Source organism: Oculina patagonica, chromosome 1, assembly GCF_052425735.1.
Source record: "Oculina patagonica isolate OP01 chromosome 1, crgOcupat, whole genome shotgun sequence".
Lineage (NCBI taxonomy): Eukaryota > Metazoa > Cnidaria > Anthozoa > Scleractinia > Oculinidae > Oculina > Oculina patagonica.
In genome coordinates, this window is record NC_135758.1 from 28,961,668 (window position 1) to 28,981,705 (window position 20,038).

General features: G+C 37.4%; 1 protein-coding gene across 1 annotated transcript in view; it reads right to left on the minus strand.

Annotated features, from left to right (window-relative positions):
• The window catches only part of LOC144662193 (scavenger receptor cysteine-rich domain-containing protein DMBT1-like), a 31,900-nt gene that overhangs the window by 6,586 nt on the left and 5,276 nt on the right, over positions 1 to 20,038 (minus strand). Inside the window, exons 3-18 of the mRNA XM_078522957.1 lie at positions 16,342 to 16,627; positions 15,763 to 16,046; positions 15,101 to 15,268; positions 14,746 to 14,789; positions 14,152 to 14,258; positions 13,610 to 13,922; positions 12,269 to 12,352; positions 11,557 to 11,601; positions 11,261 to 11,293; positions 10,521 to 10,886; positions 9,496 to 9,591; positions 7,299 to 7,337; positions 6,478 to 6,834; positions 6,003 to 6,089; positions 1,367 to 1,420; positions 178 to 534 (exon numbers count right to left, since the gene is read on the minus strand). Coding sequence (XP_078379083.1) covers positions 178 to 534; positions 1,367 to 1,420; positions 6,003 to 6,089; positions 6,478 to 6,834; positions 7,299 to 7,337; positions 9,496 to 9,591; positions 10,521 to 10,886; positions 11,261 to 11,293; positions 11,557 to 11,601; positions 12,269 to 12,352; positions 13,610 to 13,922; positions 14,152 to 14,258; positions 14,746 to 14,789; positions 15,101 to 15,268; positions 15,763 to 16,046; positions 16,342 to 16,627 — 2,720 coding nt within the window. The remainder of the gene's footprint in view (positions 1 to 177; positions 535 to 1,366; positions 1,421 to 6,002; positions 6,090 to 6,477; positions 6,835 to 7,298; positions 7,338 to 9,495; positions 9,592 to 10,520; positions 10,887 to 11,260; positions 11,294 to 11,556; positions 11,602 to 12,268; positions 12,353 to 13,609; positions 13,923 to 14,151; positions 14,259 to 14,745; positions 14,790 to 15,100; positions 15,269 to 15,762; positions 16,047 to 16,341; positions 16,628 to 20,038) is intronic.

The following is a 20,038-nucleotide window of genomic DNA, read 5'->3' on the forward strand; positions in this document are numbered from 1 at the left end:
AAAATATATTCAGTTGAACACAAAACATGCAAATCTTCACAACAGTAATTTAACTCTAACAGTACAATAAAAGGAATATTTTTCTGTATCGGCTTCATGCACGACTTAACTACAACATTGGTCACTGATTGACCTATTCAGGCAAGTGTTGTTATAAAAGATAAATTGAAGCATTACCAATGCTGTATGACACAGCATAATAAGTAGCAGAAAAGCCACGATCCGTTTGACTGTCATCTGTAGAGAACTGCACAAAGAGAAACCTTCCACTGCTATACATCCCACATGGTGACTGTCGGCCGCATGCTCTTTTTATCATGGGGCTCCACCTTGAGTTTCCATCGAATATTTCCACGACGTCGTACACACAGTTGCGTGCACGTTCAAGAGCAAATGATCCAAAGTGTAGATAAATGTACTGTCCATAAGGAGCCTCGATTAACCAGGTACAATGCTGGTAATTTGGATAGTGTGAAGGGTAGTTAGGACTGGTAAATCGACCAGATCGTTGGTTCAAGTAATAGGAGCAAGGTGCTGTTAAACAGGAAAAATAAAAGAAAAGAATAGTCACGCACATAGTATTCTGATTTGCTCACATTGAGATATCCAATGCTAACTAATTCGGAATAAACACAGCAGAAACTTTGCTAAATGATAAACAAAATGTAAAAGTACAAATGCTTCAGTTTTGTTTGTAGTTTTTGTTTTTAGTTCGTTAGAATTGATAAATATCAAACTGTATACAGAGAGCGCTAACATAAAAAAGAAGGAACTCAATTAAGGGAGTATAAATGATGAAGCATAATAACAAAGAATTTGAGAGATTAGGACGGATTATTTTATTGAGTTGTCTGCGTTTTGATGTTATAATAGTACTAGTCACAATGCTAATACTTTATCTATAAGTTTAACTCTATGTCCTGGAATTCGCTCATAAGTACGCTTTTTCAAAAAAAGTTGCAGACTACAAACTCTAATAATAAGAATAAAAGTAAAAACGAAATTTGGTTGACGAGTCCTAGTCTTCGACTTTCTCGAACATTGTACAAACAATAAACTTTCACTCAAGTTTGCCTCGACGTATTAATGTTTCAAACAATCGATCTTCATGAGATAATAAATTCGGATATACCCTGCTTCTTCTATAATTAAAACAACCAAAAAGCCGCGCTTAACTTTCGTTTCCTCGAAAACCAACTAATTTTGAACTTGATAGAAATACATAATCTCGTAAGAACTAGTTGTGTATTATAACAGGTGTAGAAAAAACCCTAAATAAAGCGTAGGCTCTGATTGCCTGAAAGTCGCATTGACGTAATTGTAAAAACACTGGAAATATTTTCTTTTTCTTAGGTACATATATTACCATTAATTGAAGCAGTCGATGGAATATACCCAGAAGACTTTGTTAGAGATATTGCTATAGAAAATAAAATACTCATGTCAGTATTTTTACTTGCATTTGCTCTATGTATTATTATGAACTATTATGCAGTGTTTATCCAATTACATACGGTGAGATATTCCACAATTTCTCAGTATACACGTAAGTGTGTATAAAAGAAAAATCAAGTTACAATTGAGATACTTTGACGGTATGCCACGAGAAAGCACTGCATCATCCTATGCACATAACAGATACTTTACAGACATATTACAACAAGGCATTACTGCGATTGAATGCATTGCGAAAATTTGCAAAGATTTGACTTTGCTGAATCCAGTTCGGATAACCCCCCCCGTCTGCTTTTCACATAGCCAAAGGAAAATGGCATAGATGGGTGTCCAGTTATGGTAGTGGTAAGTAATTCTTGCAATTGGTGTTTGGTGAATGCCTAGACGTCTGTGTTTAAGTTTGCCGTTTTTAGTGGGTCTTGCGAAGCTTTCAGAATAGAAAGTTAAATGCGAGATAATAATTTTTTTCAATATCTTTTCAAGATATTGAAAATATTCTTAAGCGCGCTGCCAGCTAGACTTTCGGTGGGAAAACTTGGATGCTGGAGGCTATAACGACCACCGAAAATTGTCCCACATGTTGAATACTGCTGAATAAACCACAGTTTTTCAGCCTTCCGATTGTCTGTGCTCTTGAAGGCATGTAGCCTGCGTAGCAGGCGTCTGAGTAGTTTTTATAGCGCGCGTATGGGAGAAACGCGAAATGCGCGAGAGGGCCACGCGAGGAAAACATTTTTCCTCGCGCGGCCTTCTCGCGATCGCGCACTCTTAAACGCGCTGAAAACTACACAGACGCCTGCTACGCAGGCTAGAAGGCATGGGATAAAATGTCATTAACATATTTTTACAAAGATCCGTGCGTGAATCGAGTCACTTGTCTAGCAATATGAATTGTGCTGCAAAGGGCTGTAATAAATGGAAAGTTAAAAATAAAGATAAGATGTTCTACATGACACGAACATGGGACAAAGAAAAATTCTGAGTCCCCGACGGGAATCGAACCCATGGCCTCCCAGATACCGGTTGGGCGCTCTAACCAACTGAGCTACGAGAGACTCGTTGTGAGCTTGGCCATTTTACTAGGTTGAGTTTTTGCAGCACGAGTTTTTAGAGAATTCACTCCACAATACGACTGAAATATTAGACAGAAAATATTAAGGCACATAATTGTGATGTACTCACAGCTTGTGTAAGGGATCTTTAATGCAGCACTGGACATACTGCACCACAACGTTGAATATGCATCAGCGAGACTTTGACGACTGCTATAAACTGGGTGAAAACAAAAACATATGCAGTTGAATACAACACAGGTCAATTTGCACAAAGCTATCTCCCAATTTCACAACGGCATATTTCTTACAGTTTTTCACTTTGAATCTGGCAATTCGACATTCTGAAGTGTTTCAAGTAAGTTGTGTGTTTCTTGACATAATATTTTATAGCAGGCTTTACAATCTTTACCGCCATACGGATTTATTATTTTGGCAGCAAATTCAACTGAGTACTGTGCATGCTCGAGTGCATGCATCCAACTGGCGTTAAATATTGCTGATGTAATACCGTGAAAGGAGATTATCTCTGCTGTATTTATTCACGATGTAATTTACAGCATCTTTTACTAATTGACCTATTTAGACAGGTGTTTTCTCACAAAAATAAAAGGAAGCCCTACCATAATTGTACGACACAGCATAATAAGTAGCAGAAAAGCCACGATACGTGGCACTTCCATCGGTAGAGAACTTCACGAAGAGAAACCTTCCACTGCTATACATCTCACATGGCGGCTGTTGGCCGCATGCCCTTTTTATCATGGAACTCGCCCCTGAGTTTCCATCGAATATTTCCACGACGTCACATCCACAGCTGCCACAATATTCAAGATCAAATGATCCAAAGTGTAGATAAATGTACCGTCCAGGAGGAGCCTCAATTAACCAGGTACAAAGCTGGTTATTTGGGTATTGCAAAGGGTAGTTTGGACTGGTAAATTGACCATATCCTTTGTTCAAGTAATAGGAGCAAGGTGCTGTTAAACAGGAAAAATAATAAAAAAAAGAATAGTCGGTTACGCACATTATATTGTGATTTGCTCACATTGAGATATATAATGCTAACTAATTTGGAATAAATTAAACACAGCAGAAACTTTGCTAAATGATAAACTATTAAGTAAATGTTTTAGTTTTGTTTGTTTACAAGTTTGGTTACTTGTGAAGTTCGTTAGAATTGATAAATATCAAACTACATACAGAGAGCGCTAACATAAAAAGGAAGGAACTAAATTAAGGGAGTATAAATGATGAAGCATAATAACTAAGAATTTGAGAAGGGTCGGATTATTTTATTGGGTTGTCTGCTTTTTGATGTTATAATAGGCACAATGCTAATATTCTCACCATAATTTCAACTCTATGGAATTCGCTCATGAGTACGTTTGTTCAAAAAAGTTGCAGACTACGCATCAGCTGTTTAAGAACTTGTTTAAGAAGCTGTCTTTCTTAAAAAAAACCCACTCAAATTCGCGTCAAAAAATAATTTTGCCTGCCTCTTAAATACTGTCTTGGTTATTTTGTTGCAATTTCAAACTGATTAAAAATTAAAACTACCTATAATAAGACTATGTACGCTCATCTTGACGTTGGTTGAAAATAAACGAAAAATTATTCTTTTCACAAGGTCTGAAAAAATTGTAAGGGAAGCTTTCGACTGTATCGCACAGTCTTCATCAGCGATTAAATTGGGCTTACGTTGTCACGTGAATGCAAATTGTTTAATCACGTGACCACAGGTGGTCAAAAATGGCGGGAAGATCATAGCTATCGTCACAGCGAGAACTCTGGAAAAGAGACTGGGTGAACATCAGAAACAAACAACATCTGCAATGCGGGAACACCAGTCTCAGGCCAATCACGAGAGCGACTGGGAAGAAGACAAGATTCTAGATAAAGAGTCCGTAGATGACATAAGGAAAATCAAAGAGGCCATCCATATCAGACGTTAACGCCCAACGCTGAACAAAGACGGGGACTATGATCTTCCTGCCATTTTTAACCACCTGTTGTCACTTGATTAAACAATTTGCATTCACGTGACAACGTGAGCCCACTTTAATCGCTGATGAAGACTGTGCGATACAGTCGAAACCTTCGCTAACAAATTTATCAGACCTTGTTGACAACAATTATTTTTCGTTTACTTATAATAAAAATAAAACCAAGAAAGAAATTCGCTTAACGAGTCCTAGGCTTCAACTTTCTCGAAAATTATACAAACAATATGCTTTCACTCAAGTTTGGCTCGACGTATTTTCAACTGAACAATTGAGATAATAAATTCGGATATATGTTGCTTTTCCTATAATTCGTTTCCTCGAAAACCATCCAATTTTAAATTTGATAGAAATACATAATCTCGTAAGGGTAGTTATGTATTATAACAGATGTAGAAAATACCCTAAATAAAGCGTGCGCTCTGATTGGCTGAAAGTCCCTTTTCCGTAATTGTAAAAAGACTGGAAATATTTTCTTTTTCTTAGGTACACAAATTGATTACCATTAGTCGAAGCAGTCGATGAAAAATATTTAGAAGACTTCGTTGGAGATATTGCTGTAGAAAAAAAAAATATGCACGTCAATCTTTTTACTTCCATTTGCTCTATGTGTCATATTATGAACTATTATGCAGCGTCTTCCGAATTACATACCGTGAAATATTCTATGATTTCTTAGTATACACACAAGTGCGTATAGAAAAAAAATCGAGTTGCGATTGAGATATTTTAACGGTATGCCACGAGTAAACACTGCATCATCCTATGCACATAACAGATACTTTGCGGATATATTACAACAAGGCATTACTGCGATTGAATGCACGCGCATTGTGAAAATTTTCAAAGATTTGAACTTTGCTGAATCCAGTTCGGATACCCCCCGTCCGCGTTTCACATAGCCAAAGGAAAATGACATAAATGGGTGTCTAGTTATGGCAGTGGTAAGTAATTCTTGGTGTTTGGTGAATGCCTCGACGTCTGTATTTTAGTTTGCCCTTTTTAGTTGGTCTTGCGAAGCTTTCAGGTTAGAAAGTTAAATGCGAGATGATAATTTGGTTCATCATTCATTTACGCAAAACCTAAACTAAGGTATTGAAAATAATCTGAAGCGCGCTGCCAGCAAGACTTTCGGTGGGAAAACTTGGATGCTGGAGGTTGTAACGAACGCCGAAAATTGTTTCAAATGTTGAAAACTGCAGAATAAACCACAGTGTTTCAGTCTTTCGATTGTCTGTGCTCCTCAAGGCATAGGATAAAATGTCATTAACATATTTTTACAAAGATCCGTGCGTGAATCGAGTCACTTGTCTAGCAATATGAATTGTGCTAAATTGTAATGAATTGTAATAAATGGAAAGTTATAAGCAGCACGAGTTTTTAGAGAATTCACTCCACAATACGACTGAAATATTAGACAGAAAATATTAAGGCACATAATTGTATATTCATATGTAGCTCAATATAAAACATACAAAGATAATTTACTCACAGCTTGTTGAAGTGATGTTCAATGCAGCGCTGGTCATACTGCACCACAACGTTGAATATGAATTCAACCTTTGACGGACGCTATAACCTGGGAGAAAACAAAAACAAATACAGTTGAATACAAAACAGGTCAATTTGCACAAAGCTATCTCCCAATTTCGCAACGGCATATTTCTCACAGTTTTTTACTTTGAATCTGAAGTGTTTGTAAGTAAGTAAGTTGTGTGTTTCTTAACATAATATTTTATAGCAGGCTTTACAATCTTTACCACCATACGGATTTATACTTTTAAGGCAGCCAATTCAACTAAGTACTGTGCATGCGTCCGAAAGGCGTTATATATTGCTGCTTATGAAGTACCGTGAAAGGAGATTATCTCTGCTGTATTTATTCACGATGTAATTTACAGCATCTTTTACTGATTGACCTATTTAGACAGGTGTTTTTTTTTCACAAAAATTAAAGGAAGCCCTACCATAATTGTACGACACAGCATAATAAGTAGCAGAAAAGCCACGATACGTGGCACTTCCATCGGTTAAGAACTTCACGAAGAGAAACCTTCCACTGCTATACATATCACATGGCGGCTGTTGGCCGCATGCTCTTTTTATCATGGGACTCCACCTTGAGTTTCCATCGAATACTTCCACGACATCATACCCACAGTTGTAATCAGATTCAAGTCCAAATGACCCAAAGTACAAATAAATGTATTGTCCAGGAGGAGCCTCAATTAACCAGGTACAATGCTGGTTATTTGGGTAGTTCCACGGGTAGTTTGGACTGGTAAATCGTCCATATCGCTGGTTGAAGTAATAGGAGCAAGATGCTGTTGAGGAGAAAAAAATATGTAACAAATAATTAAGCACAATTTATTCTGATTTGCTCTCATTGAGATATCTAATGCTATCTAATTTCGAGTAAACACAGCAGATACTTTGCTAAAAGATAAACTGTTAATTATAAGTGAATGCATCAGTTTGGTTTGTTTACTGACAAATTTGTTGTTGTCAAGTTTTTTTTTAAGTTCGTTAGCATAGATAAATATCAAACTGTACGAAGGGGTATGTAAGGAGCATTTGCATACAGAAAACTCTGACACGATGTTTAAATTAAAAGCATTATTCTTTCAATATCTTCGTAATTTTGATAACTAAAATAAGTACTTTAAACTGAACTTGCTTATTTAGTTGTATCATATATATTAATTTTGTAGACCTGTTTTATATTCTTATTATTTGTTCATTGAAGGGAGAAATTAGAAGAAAAGAAAGCAGTTGTAATTGATTTTACCGGAAACCGACACCGTTGAAGTTATTGCTGCAGAAGAAGCTGAAAGACAGAATAAGATCAATAACGAGCGTTACGAGTACTTTTAAAATAGTTATTACAGTGCTGTTATGTACGATGCGCATCCTTACTGCGCACGTAATTCATGCCGCAACGTGAGGCCACGTCATACTTTGAGCACGAACGCTGAGAAAACTTTCTAAGCACATATAGGGAAGGTGGCCGTTCTGCTCACTTCGCTTGGAGTTTGCTCTCTTAAATGGTCGGTGACCCCTACTTTTTTCTTAACGGATTGCTTTTGTAAATTAATATCTACGTTTTGCGAGAAAATGAAATAAATCTATCGAGTGGAAGTTTGTTTTTATTGTCCGACTTACGTTTGAATTGCGATTTCTGAGCTTTTCGTTTTGCCGTACGACAGTTTTTAATGCCTTTTTTTCAGGGTTAAGTCTTACAAAAAGGATAGCAACATTAGCAATTATTTACGTATCGGACACCCTTCTACAAAATGTGACTAAGATTGTTTGCCTCCGTTCACTAATCTTCGATATTTATATTAACTACAAGCCTTGTAAACACTGCTGAATTACGCGCGCCAATTTTTCAAAATCAGGGTAGTTTTGCACACGCTTTTTCTCTGAAACAAAGTCGGTGACCCCAACTTTTTTTACATTTCTGAAACAAGTTACTCATTATCTGGCCGCAGTAAAAAATTTAAAAAAATCTATCGAGTAGAAAATTTTTGCGCAAACGTCCTTAAGAAGGCTAAAAACAGATTTCAGTTGTTTCCAGCTCTTATATTTTGATGGGTCAGCGCTACAAACATTTATCAGTTACCACTACAAAAATGGTATCAAACAAATCATTGATAAAAAACAAAATGTGGTTATTTTCTTGATGTCACTGGTAACCGTAGCAAAGGTATAACCTGTTAAAAACACCATTAATTTTAGCTTCAAGTGTTATTACTCAAAAAGGAGTCCGGTGACCCCCATTTTTTATTTACCTTATAATGAATGGCATGTTAAGATACAACCTTTTTGTAAAGTTAAAAAATTCCTCTGGAGCGGTTTCAGAGCAGGGTCGGGGGGGGGGGGAGGGGGGGAGAAAGTCGGCACTTTTCTTTGAAGACATAGCAGTGCCTGGAAACGGTGCGAGTCTATGTCAATCAAGCCGTTGCTAAGAAAGACGTCACCCAAAGTTTTGTTTTCTCAGAAAGATTTAAATATCAATAACTGCATGCGTGTGAAATGCGAATAGCTTGACAAAGTTCATTGTTTAGTTCGCATGTTTTGGTCTTGACCGTAGACAAAACATATAGCTATTTGCCTTTTGTTTCCTCCTTTGAAGATTGCCGAACATCAAAACAACAAGCAGTGATCACGGTGACCAGTCTGGCAAAAGTAAGGCTTGCGAATTATATTAATTAAAAATAACTCCAGTGATTCTGAAATGATTTACCATTTTTTGGTTGTTAAATGCCAACCGTGATAATTTTTTTCGCTTTTTATTGCACGCCGTCAAAACATTCTCAGTGACATGAAACATCAAGTGAGAAATCTTGCTGGAAATGCAAAAAAAAAAACATCTCAGCGGCGTAAAACATCAAACGCAAACACCGCCACTATTCACTACGCCCTTAGCAACCATTCGATAGCTACTGCGCACACTCGGTTGCCCGGCACCGCTATGACCACTTTTTGAGTCGTGTAACAAAGGAAGTTTCTCTCCCCCCCTTCCCCTGTTTCAGAGCTACTTTAAATTTTCGAAAATTGATTGGGCATTTGTTTGATACCATTTTGTCACAGTTACTGTTGGTGTCATTAAAATACAGCTCTAAAAGACCAAAAATGACCATAAATTTGTTTAATTATTAAAATAGTCTTTGTGTACAAAAAATGGGAAATTCTCAGGAAGCAGTACCACTCGTCTACAAGGTCGAGTTTGAAAAAAATGACCCTCCACTCCACCCCAAAACCGGCCAAATATAACTGATTTTCATTGAAAAGTAGGTTTACGAATCTTGACCCTTTTGCTGCTAAATTTTTCTGAAAAAGCGTTTTCTTAACCGTTACAATATGTTTTTTGGGTGCTTTAATGTTACATTTCAATTAGCGCTGTCATTTGATATCTTCATACAAGGTGTAGCTTAAGCCATGATGATGAAAATCTCTGAAAAAAAAACGTATGTGACACTCACAATGTGTAGATGAGATTTTAGATACTGTTTGAGAAGGATAGCACATTACTGATTTTGAAGAGTGCTGCAGGATAGCTGAGCTCTTGAAATTATACCCTGTGTGTAGACAGAACATCATCATCATTTATTTAGGTACCTAAAAGTGGAGGAGCTAGAAAGCTTGTTAAAGACGGAAGTGCGTAAAACAAACAACATGAATAACAATATAACCAAATATATATAAGTAAAGGTGCCTATACTGTATACTTTTTTGCCAGCTATACACCTTATTCATAAATGGCGGAACGCGCAGAAGAGTTTGGGTCGAGTACATGAAAGGGAGGCGAATTCGAAACCATACGGCCATATCTGCAGTTGACAAACCAGAGATTCCAATGGCAGTCATCAAAACCTAAGAATCGCTTTCTAACCGACGAGATATTTCAAAAATTAACAAATACTACTTCAATTCGCCATACTTTTCTTTGTTTTGGTTCGAAGCCGAAGCCTCACTCGCCTCGCTTTCATGTACTCCACCCAAACTCTTCCGCGCGTTCCGCCATTTATGAATAAGGTGTATTAGAAAGAAATTATTTCAGGAACTTATCTACAGACATATGGTTATTGCTAATACTGCAATTAAACTATTACTTAAATATGCATTTCTTTTTCAGAAAAGCAATTTAGACGGCGTTTTAGAAATATAATTGTTCACTCAAATGGTGAAAAAATTTCAGGCCCTTTCACGCGTTTTTGTTTTGTGGTTGCAGACACAACGAAAATTTGTTTGCACACGAGCAAATCATTTTTCAAAGAAATTTGACAAATGAAAATGTGCCCATATGCACAGAGCTTTTCTCCGTAAAACATTACTGCATCTGTAGCTTTTATATGTGACACTAGTCACCAACTGGTGAAGGTACTTCTGCTATATATTTTTTTATTTAGCTTTCAATATATATTTATTACAGGAACTTTTCTACAACTTCTTTTAATTCACTTTCGTTATTTTTCTTTGGACCAGATATAAAAGAATATTTCCTTACTGTATGACACAGCACGATAAGAAGCAGAAAAGCCAGGCATTGGGTAAAACCCATTTGAATAAAACTGCACGAAGAGAAACCTTCCATTGCTGTACAGTTCCCATGGTGCCAGTTGACCGCATGCCTTTGTAATCCTTGGGCTATTTGATGAGCTCCCATCGAATACCTTGACATAGTCCCAAAAACAGTAACCCCATTGACACCAATTACAGTCAAGATCGAATGAGTCAAAGTATAGATATATGTAATTATAGCCACGAGGAGCCTCGATTAACCAGGTGCATTGCTGGTTGTTTGGGTAGCAGCCAGGGTAGTTAGGACTGGTAAATCGACCATATCGTTGGTTCAAGTAATAGGAGCAAGACCCTGTTAACGAGAATAAGAAGAATAAAGAGTATGAATCTTTCACAATCTTTGAGTATCACCATTGCAAACATTTTGCCTCCAGCTTCACCATCCAGTTTTACTTTGATTTTTTCACGTTTATTTTTCCTTTGGTTTATTGCCATCATCTTCAAAAATCAAACTGTGAAATGAATTAGGTGGGGTGCGTTTTTTTAGCATTTAGATAATGTTACAATTTTCTGGACCAAACGTTCTAGAAAGAATGTAACTATTTGTCGCAAAACTTTGGTAGGGAGAGAAACAGAGATAGGTTTTTTATTTTTTTAAGTTATAAATCTAGTGTTTTGTTTCTAAGTATTAAGAAGATTAAATTAAAGAGAACAGTTCAATCTCACCTGACACCGATGGCCTCACTGCTGCAGAAGAAGCTGGTAGATAAAATAAGGGTGATATGATAATCATTATATATGCACATTTTAAGTATTCACCTTTGCTACACCATATTGCAAGCTACAGGCTGGGGGCGGGCACAATACGAGAGGTAGAAGAGGACATGGCGAAAAACGGGAATTTGAAGGCAGCAGGAGCGGGAAATATCACCAGAACATTGCTACACTACCTGGTTTGTTTTAGTGAATTTTCCTCGGAAAATAGAACCTGTCATGCAGGACAAAAGCAGGAATAACAATACCTGGCGCAGGTGACAAATAATAGGGACTATGGCTTGCATACATGGCTGAAAAAGCAAACGAAATGAAATTGTTATATTGTTTGTACAGCTGGTGTAATTAAAAAAATCAAACATATACTCTCAAAGAAAAAATCAGTTTGATTGTTAAAACGATCTCTGTGTGCAAAAATGGGATATTCTCAAGAAGCGGGTCCACTCGTCTACAAGACAAGCTTGAAAAAGACCCCCGTCCCGCTGAAACTGGCCCAATATAAATGATTTTCATTGAACAGTAGGTTTACTAATCACATCATGACCTTAACCCTTTTGCTGCTGAATTTCTAAAAAAACGCTTTCTTAACCGTTAAATCCGTTTTTGGAGTGCTTTAATGCTACATTAATGTTAATGTTGTCAAAATGCAAGAATAGTCGTATAAAACATCTATTTTACCTGTGTAAGTTCAGGCATATTAAAAAAAAACCGCTGTCATGCAAATTACTGGCATTACAAGTGGGTCAACTACTTGGCCAAATGTACTGTTAAACCGTACCAAAATTAAAAGCTGCAATTTTGAATGTCTGTTGTGAATAATAAGCTTAAACGTTTCGACTGGCGTTTGGGACAATGCATAAAACCTTAATGTAAAATGATACCTAGTTCTTGCTCAGTTACTTTCATAAGATAACTTGTTTGCCATGAATTAGAGAGCGCAACGCTTCAAGAAAAAAATACCTTGAGGAGAAGAGCTGTAACCGTAATACCACCAGAGATTTCTTTTCTTCAAGACTGACAGCGGATTGCAACATTCATCCACGTCTAAAAAAAGTAAAATTAAAAGCAACTGCCTCTATCCCCTATGCGAAAGAGAATCTTTAATTTAATTCCTGGATGTGTCTTCCTTTGACTCTAGGATTTGTTGGTGAATCTTTTACACGACGTTTCCTGGAATAGGTTATAGTTATAAGTATGTTTTTGAGTACATGACAAAATCCGATGGTGCCTAAGCCGTTGTTTAACATGATAATTTACAAGTCACATGACCAAGTCCATCCTCGGAGACCCAGGGGCAGTGAGTACTAGAAATTATTATAAAAGCCTCACATTTGATTGTCATTTTTAGCATTAAATTAGATACCCTCAAGCCCTTGATAAAGCTAACAATGACATTCTACCCAGGACCATCCTCCAGAACCATTGCAGTGGTTACTCTTTAAGGGGACAAGACGGTTTAATGATACCAATAATCGATAAATATATGCATGAAGGGCTCACTGAGATATCAAGGCTCTGCCTGCGAGCAAGATGTTGGGCATTTACGTTTCGCTGATTTAAAAGAACCCCTATTAAAGGCTTTAAATTTGACGTTCATTCTGCCTCAACGTTCGTCTACGACAAGGTGGATTTGTTTATACGTAAGAGATGTACTCTTTTCTTGTTCTTAATTCTGTCATATATAATATATTTATATGCGTAAATGTAAGAAATTTTGCCTTTCTACACGACCCCACAAGCTTAAGGATTTTAAAATTTTGGGGTTTAAATAAACTTTATCTATCCTATCCATCCACTAACCTATATATGTACTATCTTAGAAAGCACTTTAGGGTATTGTTAATCAGAAGTGTTAAATTTTGATAACATTATCTATTATCTATTGGCTTCTTTATTCCAATTGCTTAAATTGGAAATTCACTGCGACGATCATTTATCACTTTCATATACATCCGCAGTTCATATATGAATCATTTCATATACATTACATCATTTCACTCCTCTCGCGGGAAAATATGAACTCACAATTGACCTCGCTCCCAATGTGTGGCTTCAATAGCTCAGTTGGTAGAGCATCGCACCGGTATCGCGGAGGTCACGGGTTCGAATCCCGTTGAAGCCCTGAATTTTTTCAGGCTTCTTTATTCCAATTGCTTAAATTGGAAATTCACTGCGACGATCATTTATCACTTTCATTATCTATATAGCCTTTTTTGCATATTTTTTATAGAATGAACAAAACCGTTATTTGAAAATTTGTGCATGGCGTTAACAGCACCTTACGAGACTTATCAATCTCACCATTGCAATAATAACTGCCATCAATATATGTCCCCTTGGAACAAACTCCAACATCAAAGGTCCAGCTTGATGTGGAGCTGATTCCAGGTGTAGGGGGCCCATCTGAGGTACATCCCAGGCCCACCACTGCACCACGATCCATAGTAACGGAGTAATTTCCACGCATGCTCAGTACAACTTGCGGCAGACGGAAGTGAAGAGTGAAGCCGTCTTGACCAATGGTGACGTCACCGGAAGAGCGCGTGTCAAGTTTGTATATCACGTGACCTTCCAAGACGATTCGTGCAAACTTCGAGTGACGTGGTTTCTTGATCTGGTTGGAAAGAAAAATAAAATGGTTGAAAATGTTTTTAGATGTGTTATAAAATCTTTCAGCGTGCAATAAAAGTTGACTTATTATCGCCGGTCCATGAGTTTTGTCTACACAACCAAGTAATCTGATAATCGTGACGTTCTAATGGATATGTTTTGTTTAAGTTGGATGGGCAATTGGTACGAACTGTACCTATGCTCTGGCTCTGATTAGTGAAGCATCACAGTACCTTTTGGTCAAACGTGATGTTAAAGTCGACAAATCCAAATTTCCACGGCCTCGACAGTGTAGGAGTGATAGGGGTACGGGATGATAAGATCGGTCTTGGAGTATTGTCTGTAAAACAAACATTGTGCGATATTTATTATTGCCACTAATAGATCAGTGCTAGTTTACATTTTATGGTTATTCGTTTGCTCAAGGTTGTTAAACTTGTGATGGCACATCGAAGATTTTACACGGTCTGATGGTAACAAAGAGTACCAAATAGTCCATCTCTAACTCTTAAAGGAGTAAAGATAATGCATTTTCTACTTTCTCTCAACATTAAAAAAAAACAAATGTTCTGTCACATAGCAGTGAAACCTCTTCCCTCAATCTCACCAAAAGACCGAAACTTTAACACCAAGCCGTAACATTCCTCCCCCATCCCACTGCAAAAACAAAATCTATTTTAACCAGCTGTAATGAGTTTTTGTCAAAAGCTTCACCCTGCCACACTAAAAAACCCCATTCGAACTGACGTGAATAAAAAACATAAGGCTTTTCGATGCGAGGGCCAGTGGACATTTATTACAGACAAGAACTTTGAATATAAACTTACTTGACCCAACGAGAATTGTAATGCATCTCTCGTCGCTTTCCATTCTATTAAGAGAAATAAAATTGACTGGACATGTGGAATTTTTCAGTTTTGGCAACTGCATTGTTCCGGTCGCATCTTTAGTGAGACTCCAGTTGAAACCCGTCCCTGAACAACGTTCTCTGATTTTTTTTAGTAGAAAATCAAAAGCGATTTCTCCATTTAAGGTCAAAGAAGACTTTGACAGCAAGTAAACTTTGATGAGAGGAGCTTGAGGGACTAAACAGGGTAACTCTAACAACACCAGCGGACTCATTATCTATATATATTTTATCGAACGTAACCTATTAAATGAATGAAACACTTGCTAGCTTACCCATACTCGTCTATTGCTTTGAAACAAAATATATGGCGTCCTTTTTGGGACAACTTTGGACTCCATGACACGTTCTTGTAGTAGACAATGTCCCCGACGTGATCAGTGTAGTTCAAGAGGCTGGTAAGATGCATGTAAAGTGGCGTTACAGTAATAATCTCTGCGATCCTAAAACAAATAAGTGAGGCTCAATTAGTCAATTTACTTCACAGCTATACATAAATGAAGACACGGAGGCGTCAACTTCTTCAGTAATGTTGTTTCTACTGCTTTTAGTGCTGTTCTCTCTCGAGATTGACTCGTTGTGGCACTAAAATATGTTTAGGATGAGAAGATTTTAATTTGAGGCGAAACGATTGAGGTGCATCGCGCGTGAGAAGGCTATTGCTGTTCATGAAAAACACGGCCCTGTGGGCGTTTTGCTAACAGTTTGAGGCAAACCTGTGGTTAGTACCCAATTTTTGATGATTTTTTATCAGGAAGGAAAGAACTTACAAGATTAAGCAATGGTATTTACAAATAAAAGTTGTATTGTAGAGAAGATTGTATTTCCGTGACACATTTTTGGCCTGGTGCCGCTTGACAAATTTTTTTATTACTTGGGTTACTGGTGGTCATAACACTATTTCATATATCACACATGTCGTTCAGAAATAAGTTACCTTCTTGAAGAATCGATATGTTTGGCTTCAATGACGCTATAAAACGTGTCACCGTCTGGCACCTCCTCACATGATCCGTCATTCGGGGTCTGTCCAATGAGGATTGGGGCCCTGTTACATGGCCCTGAAGAAGAAGCCACATGTACCAGAAACTGCAGACTCACATGGCTGAATGGAGTGGCCATTTGGAAATTTGTTGTCGAAGCTGAAAAGTCTTCCAAGGTAATAGCTACCGCGTGCCAACCAAGAGCTACATTGCTATGGAGTCTAAGGGTGCATTTTTCCTGTTAAAAACGAAATAAAAGAACTGAATAGTGTCAAGCCAGGTAGCCCTTCAAATCATGCTTGTTCGTGATGTGAATGCATGTCCACATGTAAACAATGTCTTGCTAATCACAACGTCAGAGAGGAAAACGTTTGCGAGCAATATACGAACCATTCTTTTGCACCTTAAGCATATGCTTCTTGAAGCACAGAATAATGTTCTAATGACTTTACTAATTGTTGCACTGACAGACTGCTCTGTTCACCTTTAGTTTGCTCTTTGATAACTTTGTCCAACACCTTTATTACACTTACTTTGTCCAGTGTGCCACTGTTAATGAATCGTTGGCAAACACCACCGCATTCCCTTCGATAACCAGTTGACCATCTACAGCGCACTTTATCACCGTCCGAGTCCTCTGCGGGGATAGATATTGTTTTCGAACAACCTTGTTGAAGCCGCACAATTGGAGATAGTGCAGAGATTGGAGACGAGTTAATTTTTCCGTTATCCTGTCGCTTTGTAAGGTTGACAGTAGTCGAAAGGAACCAGTCACCATTCCCTCCATTTGTTAAAGAGATCCAACAGCAACTTAAGTAACTAGACAAAAACAATACTTTTAGATCCAGTCTGACTTTCGAAAATAAGAAGTGGTTCCTTTATCAAATAAAAGATAACTGGGTGATCGAAAAGTTTCTACACTTCCTACGAACCTATCCGGCCACAATCCTATGTAACCTAAGTCTCGGTATAGTTTTCATGAAAATTCCCAAGTTTTTATTATTAATGCTTTTCAAATAACCGAGAACCGAGATAAAATTGAAAAAAAAAAAAAACATTCATGCTGATTAATCGGGCGTGGCCGATTTAAGGTTTACCCTTTGGTCGTCCTAGAGCGTAGTCTCCTGGCGCGGCCAAAAAGACGGGGATAGCTCGGGGTTGCTACAAAACCGCTACGGGTGACGCATACCGCAATGGTTTTCATTTTAGTTTTGACAGGAAATCGTTGCAGGCCATTTGGTCGACTTTTGGGTTAATGTGTAATCAGGTTGTGTTTTTTTGCTTCGGCGGAAGGACAGAGAAAAAAGCTTACGGGGCAAAGTACAGTATGGGGCCCAGTTCTCGGCCACTTTTGACGTAAACTTGTATTTCTTACCTCAGAAGAATCGCAGGAACTTAAAATTTCTCCCAGAGCTAGCTACATTATTCAGCTTTTTGGTGTAAAGCTATCGACCGGTCAAAAATTAATTTGCCCGAGCAATAATAAAAATAAAAGCTCCATTTGTGGGCCCAGTTCTCGGCCACCTTGGCCCAGTTCTCGGCCACTTTTGACGTAAACTTGTATTTCTTACCTCAGAAGAACCGCAGGAACTTGAAATTTCTCCCAGAGCTAGCTACATTATTCAGCTTTTTGTTGTAAAGCTATCGACCGGTCAAAAATTAATTTGCCCGAGCAATAATAAAAATAAAAGCTCCATTTGTGGGCCCAGTTCTCGGCCACCTTGGCCCAGTTCTCGGCCACTTTTGACGTAAACTTGTATTTCTTACCTCAGAAGAACTGCAGGAACTTGAAATTTCTCCCAGAGCTAGCTACATTATTCAGCTTTTTGGTGTAAAGCTATCGACCGGTCAAAAATTAATTTGCCCGAGCAATAATAAAAATAAAAGCTCCATTTGTGGGCCCAGTTCTCGGCAACCTTGGCCCAGTTCTCGGCCACTAAAAAGCTTGAGCGTAATTATCTGTAAAAAATGCTCAATTAATTTTCACAGTCATAAAATCACTCTGTAAACCTATTTATACTATATCGATCCCAAATTATTTTTATGATGCTTTGTTTTACTTTAGAAAAGAAGGATTTTAACGCGCCTAGTTGCCTATGTGCAGGTTCTGGCAAAACCGCATTGTGTGACCCGTGCATTTAGATGGTTTATTTTGCAGTGAAAAGGTCTTGAAAGATTTAGGTGTTGTAGAAATAATAGACAAGACAAGAGTCAGCTCAAAACTTAGAGATAAGATTGAACTTTATTTTTAAAACATTTATTTCTTTCATTCTGGCAGCAGCAGATGAAATTATATTAAAAACCAAGCGCTAAGCTGTGATAGCGAGCAGGGTGGCCGAGAACTGGCAAATACGCAAACGTCGCAAGAAAAAATTTCGAAGTAAATTAAGACCAAAAAATACAACGGTTCAACGAAAAGTTAACTAAAGCAGAAAGCTGAATTATTCTACGTTTCACATGCCAAAAATTAGCTCGTATGGTGGGGGCTTTTGGATACAATACGAATTTAACTACATCCATGAATTTGGAGCCGTAAACAAACAACTTTTTTGGGAATGCAAATTCACCTACCTCCGCGTAAACTCGACGTGTGAGCTTTCTATATCGAATTGAACGATCAAACTCAAGATACTTAAAGCACATGAATCAGTCTATCGTTTGAAGGAAATACCTTTTTCTTTTGATTCAACTGGAGTGTGAAAAAACGCGTTAAACACAAAGTGGCCGAGAACTGGGCCCCATACTGTACTGATATTCACCATTGTGAAATTGCACTTACTTTGACAAGTTAAAGTTATTTTTGTAAATGAAAAAGGTAACGTCATTGATGTCACGCAGTGTTTTTTTTTTTAGCAAACTAGATGGTTTGCTGGTTTCTGACTATGAATGGGGGTGTGATCTTGCGGTATATTTTTTGAGCCTGACTCCGCCGTAAAACTTTTTTTTTATTTAGCAAGAACTGTGTCGATTTTCATTTCTGAACAATTGGTCGTCAAGTCGTTTGTCACAAAGAGTAGAATGTTTGTACAGCATGTTTTGGAATTATTTTAGATTTGGTTAGTAAGACGCTTCTGAAGACCTGAGCAAAACATTGGGAATGTACAGTATTAATAGGAACTTGAATGGAATTTTTCACAAGTTGGATAAAGGTATCAACTGAAAAAAATGGAATTCAAAATGAGAACTTGGATTTTGTTGTAATTAAATTTTATCGCGGATTGGATGCATAATATCACGGCTTTGAAAGTCTTCAAATAATTAGAAAGGTTCCTTTCTTCCTTTTGATCTTATTGTTATTTTCATGTATTGATTATTCGAAAGTGGTTTTCGTTGATACGAAAAAAAAAACGGGTTTTCACTGAATTGCTTGAAGTATTTTTAGACGTGATAATATTGGCTTAATCAAATTACATTGTGCACGAAATATTTGTTATTCTTTTGTCTTGAAACTTTGAGGAAATTGAAATTTTTGTTTGACAGTAGTGTATGAAAGGCATTTTATAGAACTGAATAAAAAATAAGAAACTTTGATAAAGGTTATTTCAAAGATTTATTTTGCCTGATTTTGAAGGGTTTCAGGAGTTTTAAAGAGTGCTGGTAAACGGCTGTATGTTGTTTGTGATTACGGATCTTATTTAGTTTCGAACGCTCTAATTTTTGAAAGGTTAAAACAGGTTAAAACCGGGCGATTTCATGAGTTTTTTGGGTAGAAAGGTACGGTGGTGGTCAAAAAAAAATGTTTAGAAAGGAATGACTGTAGTAGCACGTAAGTCGGAGGTTTGCGTGAGTCACGGGGTATAGTAGGCGTGAGCTGGATTTCCGGCGTCACAACGGCATGTTTTGTTTACTGAAAGATACACTCGACGTTTAGTTAGCTTAGTCGGCTTGGGAAACTATTTTAAAAATGAATGTTGTAATAGTTCAACTATTACAACATTCATTTTTAAAATAGTAATCTAGAATTAACCCACTCTCGATTGGAGTCTGTTCTGGATTCGCGCTACCTTTTCGCCGCGAAGGAATTTTGTAAAATTTCGCTAGTGGAAAGAGGTACTGTAAGAACAGTATCAATAACTCAAAAGGAGGAACTTCTTTGTAGCTCTGAATTAAGACGTATGATAAAATTTTAGAATAAGAAACTTTCGATATATGGTTTTCATATTGTTTTTGTCAATTTCCTTTTGTGGCAGATTTTTTGAGAATCAGCTTTTCTTTCGTGTGATGACAGAC